The 15,600-nt window shown below is 45.9% G+C and overlaps 1 protein-coding gene across 9 annotated transcripts; it reads left to right on the forward strand.

Annotated features, from left to right (window-relative positions):
* Nucleotides 1-1,483: 1,483 nt before the first annotated feature.
* On the forward strand, nt 1,484-15,415 carry LOC125957868 (aldehyde dehydrogenase family 3 member B1). 9 transcript variants are annotated; one of them, XR_007469262.1, is made up of 12 exons: nt 1,487-1,718; nt 3,760-4,159; nt 9,550-9,593; nt 9,667-9,725; nt 10,081-10,483; nt 11,016-11,410; nt 11,501-11,698; nt 12,586-12,701; nt 13,935-14,070; nt 14,145-14,295; nt 14,883-15,145; nt 15,245-15,415. XR_007469262.1 is itself a non-coding variant. In XM_049690882.1 (11 exons), exons 2-11 carry the CDS (start codon nt 3,793-3,795, stop codon nt 14,434-14,436), a joined length of 1,884 nt encoding a protein of 627 aa, XP_049546839.1. In that variant the 5' UTR covers nt 1,486-1,718; nt 3,760-3,792; the 3' UTR covers nt 14,437-14,641. The 9 variants fall into 9 exon arrangements, 8 of the variants coding, with proteins under 8 accessions (XP_049546841.1, XP_049546839.1, XP_049546838.1 ...); XM_049690882.1 differs by lacking the exons at nt 12,586-12,701; nt 14,883-15,145; nt 15,245-15,415 and adding exons at nt 13,450-13,565; nt 14,422-14,641 and having other exon boundaries at nt 1,486-1,718; XM_049690881.1 differs by lacking the exons at nt 12,586-12,701; nt 14,883-15,145; nt 15,245-15,415 and adding exons at nt 12,057-12,172; nt 14,422-14,638 and having other exon boundaries at nt 1,486-1,718.
* The last annotated feature ends 185 nt before the right edge of the window (nt 15,416-15,600 follow it).

Below are 15,600 nucleotides of genomic sequence, written 5' to 3' on the forward strand. Positions count from 1 at the left end.
AACCGGTTTGTAAGGAATTCAAGGATATAGCAATACTGTCCGCTCAAAATAATATCGCCATTGGTGTGTTTCAATTGCTCTCAAATTAATGATTAAAGCATTCTCACGCTAAGAATGCAAATCGCGTACACCATCTTTCGACGTGGTGCAAGGTTGAAGGTCGAAAGGTTGTTACTAGCGGGGAACCATCGTTCGATTAAAGATTAATCCAAAACCATCAACCACCTTAGCTCTGTTGGACTTGCAGTTAATGGCTGTAACAAACAATACCGACGAGCAATGCTATAGGGCATATAGAATTCAAAGCCAAAGGTAGGAAAAGGCCATAGATAATGATGGTGTAAAAGTGCACCTTGACCACAACACCAACTGCCTAGTAGATGCAGCAGCGCGATGAGTTAGGGACCAACCATTGGAATGAGATTTACGCCATTGTTTCGAGTGGACGCCACATTCCACGCTGGCGTCGGAATATTTGGTAAACGACGGCAAACCGCAAGTCAAATGCAAAGTAACGTATCAATCATTCCACACCACGCCCGGCCGGTGACTGTTTTGAGGAGGGAGCGATATGCACGATGATCTCCGTAAAAAGAAGGCCCGTCACCGAACGGGGGTAGACTAATGGGTTTCGAGACGGAATGGGTTTCGAAAGATGTAAAAATCCGTGGCTTTGTGCCGGGTACGGTAGTGCCAAGGTTGTGCAAAGAGTAGAGAAATCCCATAGAAAACGACAACCTGCGAGAGAACAATCGGTCGTAGTAAGCCAACCTTCTCCCGAATGACACACGGAGGTTTTATTGTTTCTCATCTTCAATCTATGAGGTGTTACAAAGATTGGTTTAATTGCAGTAACCTTGGAGTCTGAGCACGCCTGAACCCTGGATCTAATACTAATTTGAGGTTAACGTAAACTCATCCAACTGAATATTGAAATGTGTTCTTCTGAACGCTTCTTCTCTTTTAGGATGGAGCTAATTAAAGTTAAGCAATAAAAATGCGCTGCAAACGTTTATATAACTATAAACACGGTCGAGTTTATTGTCATTGCCCGCTGTAAAGTGATTTAAGAGTTGCATACACAAGCAGTACCAACACAGCTTCAGCAGGTTTACTCCTTGTTTCAATTTTATGTTTCATTTTATTTCAACAATCTATTTACGCGCTTATTGTTAGCCGCTGTTCGGGCTCGGCTCACTATCGGCACTCTTCGGGTTTTAAAACCTCACCACACGGACACGCACATGGTTGCTTTGGTTGGAGCATGGTGGTCAATGGCGCCGATCGACCACTGCGCATACTAAAACCCCTTGGCTTGTGGAGAGACCGAGAGAGTGTGTACGTAATGTTCCCCATCTCGTTTGCTCCGACCCCCACGACGATGACGGCGGAAGCAGCAACGTTCGACCAGCACCACCACCAAACTGTTTCGTCCGAGTGTCTTCGACGAGTGCGTTTCAAGTGGCGTTTCAGTGACGGAGCCGTCAGCACCTCAAAGTCCGCGGGAGTGATAGGTCATCATCAGGAGAGGCTCCAGTGGTGACAATAGTTGTGGTTAATTTGATGTTGCTTACACTCCCCCATGAGCAATCATCATCATCATTAACAGCGCGCTTGCAGAAGCGATTTACTTTAGGCGCAATACGTGACGTCCTCTCCCGAATTCGTGCCGGTTCCCGGGTCAACGAACCATCCCGCGACAAGCGCGCGTCTCTCGTGTAAGTGACCAACAGTATTTGCGTAGATTGTTAGTTCGGTTGCTTCATTTTTTGAGGAGTAATGTGATTTCGTTATGATCGGAGTGGTGCTTATCTGTTCCGAGTGTAATTAAAGCTAATCGGTGCATCGGTGGGCTCCCCATCGTGATAATCGTGACAATTTGGTGCAAACACAATGTGGAATGTGTTTCAACAAGTGAGCAAGGAAGAGTGTCCACGTGCCTTCTGTATAAATCGTATTCCGCACAAAAGTGAAAACGGCCTGGCAGTCGTTTGCGTAACCGAAACACTCGTTACCGGGCTGTCCGCCGGCACAATCGGCATTTCTTTCAGTAGGCCTTGCGAACCGCGAAACTATCAGCAACTAACCGCCCATGATTGCTGTGATCACACGTGCGTCGATCTGCATTGGAGTGTAGGGTGTGTGGCGCGTATTTCGGCTTAAAATTTCGGGCCGACCGATATCCCTTTCACTCCGCAACCGGACACTCGATTTCGCCGTAGGGCGATGATCAGATACTACGCCTGGGCCCTTTGCTCATTCGACAGGAAAGAATTCAAAACATCCGTCCGGATGTGGCTGCGTTCGAATGTTCTTCCGTGAAATCTGTGATCATCCAACGAAGAGAGAGAGAGAGAGGGGGTCATCGTGTTTAAGAACAAGTTTTGTGTTAAAATATGTTGAAAAATGCAAGGTCGCGACGGGGTGCGCTCAAGCGGAAGACGCTTTTTAGTTAGCCGCCTCATAAGTTAATGATCAAGGATTTTTAGATGCTTTTAAATGAAGAAACATAAGATGTTCGGCGAGTTTAACCGTCACCAGTCACATCCCGCCTGACACGGCTTATTTGATTTTGTTTTCTAATGGGTTTGTGCGAACGCACCATCTGTGTACTTTGTTACTTTACACATTCAATCATTTCCGTTCTTTGCTTGAGCAGCTTGACATCTCCGGTGTTCGTGTGTAAGGCAATAGCTTGGTGATCTTCGAACCGGTCGAACCAGCAGAAGCCAGTCGCCAGCCAAGCAAATGCGACCTCCGAATATTTTTGTCACTTCGTTTGCGCCTCAAAACATCGAACCGCAGAGGCGCAGAGTTTGGTCTGATGAATTGCAGTCATTTGCATGTTAATAGTTGACTAAGGTCGCCGTTTGCCAAAAACCCCGGTTTTCGTTAAAAAAAATTGATCAACTGTTCTTGCTGTTAGTTGGTTCCACTGTGAGCTGAATCAAGTTCTTTTCTTGCTGGCCTCTGTAAAAGATGGGGCAACAATATTTAGAATATTTAGAGGTCAGAATCATTAATAACATGGACCATTCAAGCTCCAAACTGCGGTGTAAACTGCGGATACTGGTGCTATAAATATGATGTGCTTGGATGACTTCGAATCGCTTCTTCGCATCCTTTCTAGTGACGATTGTGCGAATTCGTTCCGGTGTGTTGGTTGGTTGGACAAAAAAGCCGAATTTTTCAATTATTTTTATTTTGGCAAGATGCCAAATATCGAATAAGGTTAATGTGCGCTACCCCAGTGAATTCTGAGTGAGGTTTTTAAAAAGAAATACATGCCACGATTCTGGAGATGAGCTGCAGAAAAACATGTTTTTCTGGAGGCGGTCATTGCACGATGAGACAAAAAAAATCTATATTCTTTGTTAGGCAAAGAGATTCCTCGGCAAACGCTAGGCGGGTTTTTTTTTCTTACATTTGGATGTTTCCACTTTTGGAAATCTTTTAAAGTAAAAAATATAATTTTGGTGATGATTTATTCTTTAAAAAACTGTGCTATTCACGCTGTGCTATTGCCAAAAATTGATAAACCCTCTCCACGACTCTAAACAAGATTGAAGTGCTAATGATGTCTTAAAAACTTCATAGGGGTCATTCCAGTTGACCTAGTGATGGTTTTTGACATTTAAAGGAGAATTTCAGGAAAACTGTTTTCTGGCAAGGCGGTCCCATTTCGGGAATATTATTTTTAAAATGCCACGCTTCTCTTATTACTTAGTTAGTGTCTCCAATCCTGTCTTTCTCCTTCAGTTCCGTTTCCCACACAGGTCCGTTCCGTTCAAAATGGACAATCACAACTCATCCCTGAATCCTAGCGAGGAAACTCGTCTTTTCGGGGAGGTTCCTCAGGCGAGACCAGCCGGAGTGGGGCTGACAGCAAACATGAAATCTGATGACCTTGAAAGCCCAAACCAGATCCAGGCCAGGGTAATTTCTGGTTCTGGTCAGTCCGCTGATGATGAACAGCATGGTAATCGTAGCTCCGGTATCAGCAGTGCAGTCAGTAGTATCATGAACGTGGATCTAGAGCCACCGGATGTGGGCAGCTTCTCTTCAGCCGTAGCTAAACCGATAACGGATGCCGCGGGAACAGCATCAACGGCCAGCTCAAAGGATCGGACTGCGAACAACGTTGTGATCGATATGGAAGGTAAGTGGATAAAAATAAATGTTGTTTCGTGTTAACAAAAAGGCCCAAAAAAGGAAAAACCACTATCGAACTCCACGTTCGCGTCCAACAAGCGCCAGAGCTTTGAAGCGTTTCCCCACCGGTTCCAAGCGTTTTTCGTTGTGTACGGCCGAAAGCTTCTTTTTAAACGGTAAAAAGCTTTTTGCACTGAGGAGCATAAAAACAGCATAATCAGCAGTTTTTTTTCCGTTAAACGAACAAACATACACACACACACACACACACACACACACAGCGATAGTCAATTTATAATGCGATTGCGGCGGCACCACATGAGCTCAGAACCGAGGGAGTTGTGTTTAAAGGGTTTAAACATCGACGACGGTATCAAAGTTCAAATGGCTTACAGGCACAATACCTGCACTTCTCACGTGTTTGCCTGGAGAACCTTGACTTTCCGGAGCGCGGGTTACCGGTTTCACGTGTCTCTTTCACGGGGCCGCCTTCTAGAACCCCGATCATAAAACGATCATCATTATACGCCCCACCGGGCGGCATGCAAATCCGCGACAACCACACAAACCCATCAATTCCGGAGCTTGTTTCAAAAAGCAATTAGCACCGAACAGTGTTGCCGAGCGTGCATGCGTGCCACCCCGGTAGGAAGACACTAACACACCAACTATTGACGGTCGCCGCAGAGGAGAGGATCACATAAAACCGCGTCATCGGTTGGTCGGTAATTGCTGGGGCTTTCACCTATCTTGCTGCCGCCACACCTCGGGCTCGGGTGTCTGATCGTTTTCCTTTCCTTTTCCGTATATCGTGTCGAGCAGGTTAGACGTCGTCGTTGTCGTCGTTATTGTCGTTGTGTTGTCGGTGATGCATTTTCCGCTCGGTCAGCATCTCGTTGCGGTTGAAAGTGCGAGTACAAACTCCACAAGAAAACCCTGACTTTCGTACTCGCTCTCAGCTCGGATGCATAACCGTATTCGTTCGTTAATGCCCCTACTTTTCCTCTCATTCTGTCACCGCCTGCTACCATCGCGACGTCTCACTCTCAGCCGCTCAGCCGCACAACCCATCGGTAACTTATCTGTGGTGCCCCTCCGGTGGTATGTGTGATGGAGGCGCACGATCCAGCCCCGAGGGGGGCGGTTAAAGTACGGCATGAGTGCGTTCGTTCATGTGCGCGCTGTTACACATGGAGGGTACATGAGGGTGGCAGAGGGTGTAGAGGGGTGACGTGGGTTTGCTGCTGCTCGTGTGGAGCAATGGTTGTTGCTTGCTCATTGCGTACAACAATAATGGGCCTCCGCATCGTCAGCCGGTTCCAGTTCGTTTCCGTGCGTTCGCCGTGCTAGAAGCTCGTCGTCGTCGTCGTCGTTGCCGTCGTCGTCCACCTTATTTGTAGTGTCCGTCGTCCGCGTTCGGCAGAGTTGTGTTACGTGGTAGCTCTTTCTTTCTTTCTCAGGTGGGTTGGTAAAGTGCAATTTTTGTGGTTCGTCCGGTTCTTCTTGGAATTTGTACTTCCTCGGTGCCGTTTGTCTCGGTCGGCCTCAATCATGAGGGTGGGACTACATGGCACAGCAGCATGCGCGTTGCTATGTTTTCCGTTTATGTTTGTTTATTTGCGTTCCGTTGTCAACTGCTGCTGCTGGTGCGGATTGCTATGTTGGATATTTGTTTAAATTACTACCGTTGCGTGTGTCCGAAGCGTGTGTGTACAGCCGGTTGAGAAACGATGATCCCGCCATTCCATTCGATAATCTTGAAAATCGAGTTTCCCACTGATCCTACTGTGCACATTTGTGTTGTGCGCGAACAAAAATAAAAAAAAAAAGATCATGGGAGAGACAAATGTGTGGGATATACACCGTTCACTGTGTTCGCATCGTACGCATGAAAACAGAAAGGAAAAGTGATCTTCGCGTTATTGGGGGATTGTTGTGGTATGCTTTTGCTGCTGTTGCTGTAACTGTTCGAATGGGAGGGAAGTTGTGAAAATTTGGTAACCTTCAACGCGTACTTGCACCCGACCCAACTCGAGCCCGAGAGAGTAAAACCACCCTGCGCGGCTCAACAGTTCACCACACGAGAAAGGCATTGCTGCGGAGCAATTGCTTCACCATGAAGGACGCCGCGTACTTGGCTTACGTCTTACGGTCCCCTCCGTTCAATTGGAACAACTTGTAATCCATGTGAAGTGTGCTATGTTGACAAGCGTGCGAAGTGAAACGGTTGATCTCGACCTATAAATTGCCGAAGGTCCCTCCTGCTATACGAGGACGTCAACTTTGCGTCCTGGAGAAAAATATGGACGTCTGGAGAGGACCTCTCTTCTCCCTCTCCTCTTTGGCGTCCGCAGTTTACTTCTTTTGACCTTCTCGGTGACCAGGAGGACAAAGGTTACGGATGATTATAAATTTACGTTCGATCATGCTTGGTTGCAAAAATCAGTCCTGCGCAGTCCCGCAGGGACAGCTGCCAGCAATCGTATCTTATCGCCGGAGTAATGCAGGATTGAAACAGGTTTAAAACTCCCCTGTCAGCTGGACTAACGACCGCAAGATAAAGGCTTCAGTGCATAGGATTTTTTCCCCCTGATTTTCCCCCTTTAAACCTGATAAACCATGCGCGATCAACCTATGGACTCATTGGTGGTATTGAGGTTTTAAAACCTGTCCAATCATCACGGTATCAGGGAATGATTTATCTTCTCGCACTGTGCGGCCAAGGGGAGGATTAATTGCCGGCAAACACACACCGTCCATTAATATACCGGTCATGATAAGCAATTGTTGCGTTCCCTCGTTGCTGTTACGATTGTTTCTGATGATTAGCTACTTCTAGTTTGAGAACATTTGTCTGAAAAGGAACAAGTCAATAGTAGCTTTCGTAGTAAATTATTCTGTAAGCTCGGCTTGCATATTACATCATGCTGCGATGCGGCCTCCTTTATCGCTTGTTGTTTTGACCCCATGTACAAGTCGGCGAGGAGTCACGATTGATAAGAACTCTCCTCACTATCGCGTTTCGTTTGCCTGCCAGTCAGCTATAGTAAGCCATGCTTTACCAGCACGTCATGTTCAACCAAATCCCGGTCGGCAAAACAAAATTTGATGATCAATTTGCACTCTCATCACAGTACACACAGAGCATTGCTGTGTTTCATCATGCAATGTGGCGTTTCTCTGTGTGAAGTAGCACCTCAGCCAGCAGCAATGGCCACGGATTAATCTTTTCAGTGCCTTTTGAGGTGTCACTGAGTTTGTACCTCCAGTCGGCGTATACCATGGCAATTACGATTCAAAGTCCATGCTGGAGTGGCCGAAGGTAAGGCGGTGGTGGAATGGCGCGTAATGTACAGAAGCTTCCAGTACATGACGCTATACGATGTACTTCATTTGGCGTCTGTCCGGCTTTTCGTCCAATCATTATAGATTCTGGGCACTTGAGAACGCAACAAAGAACACACAAAAAATGTTTAGATGCTCGCGCTCCAGATGACCCCTAGGCGGTGGGCTGACTATAGACATGAACACCACCGTGAGCCCGGTAATTAAAAATTTAAATTCGCAGACCACAGGGTGACCTAACGTACTTCCTACCACAGTGACTATTGGTTTAAAACACATGCAAGACTAGGTGACGGAAACCACGGAAGTGAAAGGTGTACTTAAGAAGCGTTAGGTTTCGATTGTTGCTCAAATTATATATTTTTTTGCTAGTAGCAGCTGGAATAGTTTGGAAAGAGGTGCTGCCTAGCGAAGCGTCTCAAATTGACTCTAATTGCCATGCTTCGAAACCTATGCAGTGATAACAGCGCTGGCCTTCTATCAATCTGCATGATGAATTGTCTCTATGCCAGCTAATGAACCAACAGTGTGAACGGAATTTTGGAGGCACGAGGTTTGTTTTATTCATGGCGGATAATTCAACTCCTATTTTAAGCGGAGCGAATGAGGATTCCGGTAGACTTTGTAAATTTATTTCTTGGTCTTGAGTAATTTGATTTCGCATCAATGATAATGATCGATATGCATGATCTATACGCCGACTTGAAGGAGTCATCAGGCAGAACACATGGCACTGGCCCACAATTTTCTGCTTAGTCAGGATTTGTTTCATTTTTTTCCTTTGATCTTGGAGCCGGAGTTGTTTTTTACATAACTCTGTTCCAGTACCCCCGCCGCTCGGTGGGTCAAATCAACGAGGATCTCTTCACGTTTCACCTTCTTCTCCATCTCTTGCGAGTTTAATTGCACTTGATGATGGGCACAGGCAAACGGAGGGCCTATGTGTGCGTCGAGCCTCTGCACGTCACGACCTCAACTTTTTGTGTTACTCAACACGTTCATCGATTAACGCGTGAGCCTCCACCAGAAAGTCGGTGGATCCGGCAAAGAGTCGCCATCGGAGACGCGCACTTATGATGGCGCTTCTTCTCCACGCGGCATGTGATGGTCGCCGCGTTCGCTAGTGTGTATTGGTGTTTTGTTTACAACCACAAGAAACGCTCAAATTAGTCGCACATTCCGGTTGCACAGTATACTAATAACCTGTGGCCTGACGTGGTAGTAGTGTTGCAAACGCATGCGTGTCGTTTCTATGATATTTCAGTATGGAATTTGATAGAAAAATCATGCGATGAAAACGCATCCCAAACGTGAAAGGTGTAGCCACCGCATCATGTTTTGAAGCCGAACGAAAACAATAAAAACTTGACATTTGCGGCAGCCGGCAAAAAGTGGGTTATCGAAAGTGAAAACTGGTTCCGCGCATCTCGGAGGAAGACGAATTTTCGGGGTGCCTCGCAATTCTCGCTGCTTTCGGCGACAGATAAGATTAATGATCACTACCGTAAGAATCACAGAAACATAGATCCCGTTACTTTGTTTGTTGTGCAGCTCGTGAAACGGATTGCCGGCCGGAAGAAGCCACCGCCTACTTACGTGAGTGAAGTGCCGTTAGTTCTGGAAAAGATCAATACAGTGTCCTTGGGGAAATATGATTTAAATGCATTAATACCCAAGCGGGAGGACTCGCCCCAGGAGACACTAGTTTCGTATGCTAATTAGTTTGTAACATCGAAACATCTTCCTACGAAACCCGTTTTAGTGGTGAAGGTCAACTCATTCAGCAGAGTCGATCAGTTTGCAACCCGTTCCGGCTTTGGATACAAACAGTACAAAACCGATGCTACCGCGCAGTGATTTGCAAAAAATCACGGTCCCAGATGATCAACGATAGTTAGAGGGATTGTATAACTCGATCGTAAATGCAACTATTTGTTTGATTTCGCACGTCTCAAATCGATTAGCCTCGTTTCGCCACGACCTGGACCACGCGCAGCGTTGATCGTGTGCACGAATTGTAATCGTCTAATCGTATGTTTTGTCCCCTTGCAGGATCACCCGTGCCAACAAACTATATCAACATGAGTTGCTCAGAGGTAAGCTGCCTCGGTCCTCTTTCCTGATTACCCTCGCTAAAATGAATGTTCGTTTTGATATCCTTCCTTGCAGATTGTGCAGCAGCTACGAACCACCTTCAATAGTGGGAAGACACGAGATGTGGACTTCAGGTAAGAGTGTGTAAAGCGTACTTACAATGCCTCAGGGCACGCTGGCACCAGCGCACAAAGTGGTAAAGCCGCATGACGGAGCATTATTGGGTAAACGGCTTTGTCCTACATACATCATTGAGCATGCTTTTTTCTATTTGATCATCCATGGCTTTTGTTGAGCTTCCTAAGTTGATTGACCTTCACAGGATTTTGTTAGTGGCCTTAGGCTCTTCGACTGAGTATGTTTGACCGATGAGTAGTGTATTAAAGAAAATCTGGTCATTCGTAGAAGGGGGAACAAATGGAACCGTCGCTCAATCCGCTTCCGAAACCAGCTAAATGGATTCGCAATACTATTTCTCTCTCCCGGTAGGTTGAAGCAGCTGAATGCACTGCTGCGCTGCTATGAAGAAAACACCGCCGAAATGGCAAACGTGCTGGCCGCGGATCTGCGAAAGCACAAGCAGGAAGCCCACCTTCTCGAGATTGAGTTTATTCTCAACGATCTGCGCAACACATTGTTCAATCTGCGCGAGTGGGTGAAACCAGAAAAACCAGAGAAGAGTTTGGTGAATCTGATGGACGGTGTCTACATCTACAAGGATCCATTCGGTGTGGTGCTCGTGATCGGTGCCTGGAACTATCCGCTGCAGCTATCACTCGTCCCGGTGGCGGCTGCCATCGCGGCCGGTAACTGTGTCGTTATTAAGCCGAGCGAAGTTGCAACGGCCTCGGCGAAGTTTATTGCAGATAAGCTGCCCAAGTATCTGGATGGGGTAAGTGTTGAAAGCTTGTCGAGGTATCATACTTTGGAGAAGGAGTGAAAGGAACACCGCTCCGGTTTGTTCTTTGTGCAAGCAGCAGTAACACCAAAATTGTAAACCAGACTTTCAATGCATACGCAGCAACTCTTAACAGTTTCACTTTAACATACATTATTGCGATCGATCGATGTGCTTCACTGGCTAGTAACCATTTGTAAGCAGAAGTAGAACGGAATTAACATTTTGCAAACATGCGTCTAGACTTCTGCTCGATAAACTTCACTGATTCTTTGTCGAAAATCTACAAGGCAAACTTGAAGGCCATTGATTTGAAGATAGTTGCGTGTAAAGGGCGCTTGTTTCGCAACCGGTTACGTCGTGCTGTAGTTATAGTTACCGATTAACTGCACACGCAGGAACGAATGTTGAAATAATAAAACTGGTTGCGCTACTAGATGCCTCTACATGCCAACACATTATATGCATCAAAATGGTAACAACAGCATTCCATCATCCTAATTCGCTTCCTTCCATCCATCCAAAGGATTGCTATCGCGTTGTGACGGGTGGTCCGAAGGAAACGTCGGAGCTGCTAAAGGAAAAGTTTGATTACGTGTTCTACACCGGTTCGGGGCGTGTGGGAAAGATCGTGCACCAGGCTTGCAGCGAGCACCTGACCCCGTGTACGCTGGAACTCGGTGGAAAGAGCCCCTGCTACCTGGACAGTACGGCCAACATCGCCATCGCTACGCGGCGCATCCTGTGGGGCAAGTTTATCAATGCTGGCCAAACATGCATTGCGCCCGATTACGTACTCTGCAGCAAGCAGGTACAGAAGCAGTTCCTTGAGGAGGCCCGCAAGGTACTGAAGGAATGGTATGGTACCAATCCCAAGGATAGCCCCGATCTGTGTCGCATCATCAACCAGAACCACTTCCAGTGAGTAACGAGGCGATCATGGCGCTCGCCGTTTGTTTAAATGGAAATCATAATGCGTTGCTCTTGTTTCTCTTCTTCGTACCATTACAGGCGGATTTCGGGTCTGCTGAAGGGTGCCAATGTTGCGATCGGTGGTGAAACGGATCTGCAGGATCGCTACATTTCGCCCACGATCCTTGTCGACGTTAAGTCGACCGATCCGGTCATGCAGGACGAGATCTTCGGTCCGATTCTGCCTATTCTGAACGTGGACAATGCTTACGATGCCATCAAGTTTATCAACTCCAGGTATTCGCGGTTGTTCTGGATAGGGTGCGATCGCTAGATGCAGAGTGGGACAGCAGCGGTTAGAATGGTTTACCAGCATGATGTCCTGTGTCCATTTCCTATACCATCGATTGTGACGTTTTCTCTGCCTCTGTTTGATCCACTTCCCACCCCAATTCCCAATCAGCAGTTTCATTCAATTTTCTTTCGTCTTTTTCATTCATTGTGTTGACGTCCGCTGACATACACTGTGTGGTCGATTCGATTGTGCACCGTCTATGCCATCATCACCAACATCGATATCATCGTCCGTCCGTTCGTCCGGTGTTGTGATGTGTGTATCCTTCGTCGCTCCAATTGTGCATCTCTCTCGAAACAGATCACCACCACTTGTCATGTACATCTTCACATTAGACACCAAAATTCAAGAGCTTTTCACGAATGGTACACGATCGGGCAGTATGTGCCTGAACGATACGATCATGCAGTACGCCGGTAAGAAGCAGTTTTCTTCCAGTGTGATGCGTCCACTAGTGTCCTCTCCTAGTGTTGTTAAACCGGTGGTTATGGTTGGTGGTGGTCACTCATTGATTTGATTAGTTCATACTCTTAGCAATGCTCGAGCAATTGGTTTACAAGTGCGTCCCTCCGTTACTCATAACGCACGTACATCATCCGGTTGAAGGTTGTTGACGAGCATCTTCGGTTGTCCGTCGGCTTGTCCTCGAGGTGGTGGTTTCCTGTTGTCTACTAATTGCTATCTCATATAAGTTTCTCATCCAAGGTTGCATGGGCCGGTTTTCTCCTTAGATGTTTCGGCATTTAATACCCTAGTATTACGTTTCTTTCTTGGTTATGGTAATATATGGCTATACTTCCCTCTTCGCTCTCCACACTCCCTACGCTAGTGATAAGCCGCTCTGCGTGTACATCTTTAGCGAGCAAAAAGCCGACATTAGTGCGATGCTGGGAAACACGAGCAGCGGAGGTGTTTGCGTGAACGATACACTAATGCACTGTGCAGGTTAGCAGACACTAGCAATGATACGTTTGCGATGCGTAATTGTCCGTCGACCGGAGTTACGCTCGTGATCGTTTTTGCGCTGTCCTTTCTTTCTTGATCTTTAACACGCTGAAAGTTTTGATTTAATCTAAGAGTCTATCGATTATCGTCGTTACGTATCGTTCGATACGTTATTCTTCTTGTACTTTAAACGAATCCCTGACTCGTATACGTGCCTTTTGCATGAGTAATTGGTACCGTATCCTTTATACAATCTCTCTTCATTCGCTTTATGTTAGTTCCGTGTTGGAATGCACTTAGATAATATGCTTCACACGTACTCTTGCGTGTGCTTATTGCTTGTGCTTTTATGTCGATAAAGACATCTCATTGGCTGAACCCCCTTTGGTGGAATGTTTAAAAAGAAAATTCTTTCCCTCAGAGATAAACCATTATGCCTGTACATCTTCTCCGAGAACCTACAGGATCGGGATGCGATCCTTGTCAACACCTCGAGCGGTAGTGTCTGCGTTAATGATACTCTGACCCATTATGCAGGTTAGCATGCAATTGCGCTCTCATTGGAGAAGATCAAAACCGGAAACAGAAGAAGAAATATGGCAGGGAATAGCATTGTGTGTACCCACCAACTTGTGTCTCATCATGTGTTCGCGTTGTCTTTTGTTCAATGTGAAAAATATGCTGGTCCTGCAATGCTCTCGTAATTTCGGGACGCAATTTAACATCCCTTTCTTGATTTGTTCTGCAGAGAAAAACCTTTGAGCCTTTACATCTTCAGTGAGAACCAAGCGGATCGTTCGCTGATCATTGAAAACACTTCGTCCGGAGGCATTTGTGTTAATGATACGATGGCTCACGTCGGAGGTACCCTACGCTTTTAGCACATAGAGAGAAGACATGGTTTTCGATTCAAAATCAGAGACCCTTCACAGCAGTTCATGTTGTCCGAGCAGCGAGAACACGTAGTAGCGTGGCACAATAGAGTAGTGTTGTAATTCTGCTCCTTAATTGTGGCAAAACTTTCAGCGTTTTCTCTCTAACGCTCCCTCGCTCTTCTTACTAACCATAAATTGTAGTAATAATGTTAGAATCACTAATGACGCTAGAAGTACAATTGGCACCGAAGACAATTATGCTGAATTTGTAGATAGCTTATTTTTAGTAGAAAATGCAGTAGCGTCGTAATACCCATACACCCGATACTAATGTGACCATTACCTTCTTTCCCTCTAGTTGAAACATTGCCATTTGGTGGTGTCGGTCCGAGTGGTATGGGCTCATACCACGGTAAGTACTCGTTCGATACGTTCGTGCACAAGAAGGCCTGTCTGACGAAGGACTTCAACCCGATTGGCGAGAAGCTGGCTGCGTAAGTGATAACACGTGGAGCGCGTAACATAATGCACATTCATCACTTCTTCGTTTTCTACTTCTCATCGCCAGTTCCCGATATCCGCCGTACTCGGATAGTAAGCTGTCCTTCCTGAGCACCTTGCTGAAGAAGCGTCAAGGAATAAACACCAAATTTCTGCCGTACCTACTGATGTTTGGAATCGGCGTTGCATCGACGCTCTTGGTCAGCACCATCCTTAAGGTAATATATCGGCCATCCTCTAATGGATGATACCGCGATATATAAGGTTTTGGTATACGTCATAGCCCAATTTATTCATCGTTCGTCCTCATCGTTTTTGGGTAATACTTCACCCGTCTCTTGCAGAAACGCATGGGTTAGACAGAGACCATTTCTAGGACACCGGAGTGAGGGAGCTCTGTTGGCATAAAGCGCAAAAGCGAAAAGCGAATCCACTTTGATAGTATTCACGTTCTGTTCTGCTTCTATCTACACATTTATATTTCGCGGTGTTCGTGTTATGAAATAAAACATATTAAACATATTGTTCACCTTAATCTCAACTGCTTACTGCGCATTATATTGTGGCTCAAGTGTCGCCGAACTGTGGCTTCGATACGATGCCCACATAAAGTCCTTTAACCTGTTTTCCTTTCGCAAGCAGCTTCAATTGCTCGCTCTGCAAAAAAACCATGCGCTTGTTAGTTATAGCTAAAGTTGGCTATGTATACTAATCGGAAATGCTCATTGATATCATTTTCGTTTGATTCATTTAACGGAATCGGTCTTGATCATTGACGATGTTCTTTATCCTCACTTTCTTCCAGGATGACGATTAGCCTAGCAATGGATAATTGTGGTACAGGGCTTAAGCCGAGTGACCAACTAAGAAAGAGACTTGACTGCAACCAAACATCCGCATGGACAACATACATTTCAACAGAGGATTTCCACAAAATGCAAAAGTACAAGCCGCACCCATGGGATGTGAGCAGACTCTAACTGTTGCACCTAGGTTTTCAAGTGATGAACACACCATTTTTGTGATGGGAGGATTTTCCAGCACCACGATTGCGGATTTCTGGGATAAGTAAGTGTGCGGGTGCAAAAAAAAAAATACTAAAGATAAGTGTACCTTACACAGCTTTGAAATGTAAAGCGGTGATAAAAAAAAGTTGTTTTTTTAAAGAAATTACAGGGTCGGTTTAGATAGAGCATCGATGACGAGCCAGACGTTATTTAGGGCATAAGTTTTAATGGCGGGGACTAGAAATCGATTGAAAAATTTGGAAAAGTCAGCACCAAACACGCGAGCACGTTTGGGGCACAAGCAATAAATGTTTAGGTGTTTTATTAGTGAACACAATACGTTTTTCCAGTGTTACTCAAGAAAGAAAAAAAATCAGACTTGCATACTGTATGCTCGTTGGTTTTGAATTTGAATTTTGAAAAACATTCGCCCGAGGTAACCTCTAGTTATGCTTTTCTTTCACCGTTTTGTCTTCTCTTTCTGGCGCATTGGCTAGGTTGCCTGTTAGCAGGGTT

This window comes from Anopheles darlingi, chromosome 3 (genome assembly GCF_943734745.1).
Source record: "Anopheles darlingi chromosome 3, idAnoDarlMG_H_01, whole genome shotgun sequence".
Classification (NCBI taxonomy): Eukaryota; Metazoa; Arthropoda; class Insecta; order Diptera; family Culicidae; genus Anopheles; species Anopheles darlingi.

What these genes read in the sequence shown, in the direction of transcription:
- LOC125957868 (XM_049690882.1), top strand. Translation starts at nt 3,793, where the DNA reads ATGGACAATCACAACTCATCCCTGAATCCTAGCGAGGAAACTCGTCTT. An exon ending in ATCAACCAGAACCACTTCCA is followed by an intron (nt 11,411 to 11,500) that starts GTGAGTAACGAG and finishes GTACCATTACAG; the next exon opens with GCGGATTTCGGGTCTGCTGA. An exon ending in ATCAAGTTTATCAACTCCAG is followed by an intron (nt 11,699 to 13,449) that starts GTATTCGCGGTT and finishes TTTGTTCTGCAG; the next exon opens with AGAAAAACCTTTGAGCCTTT.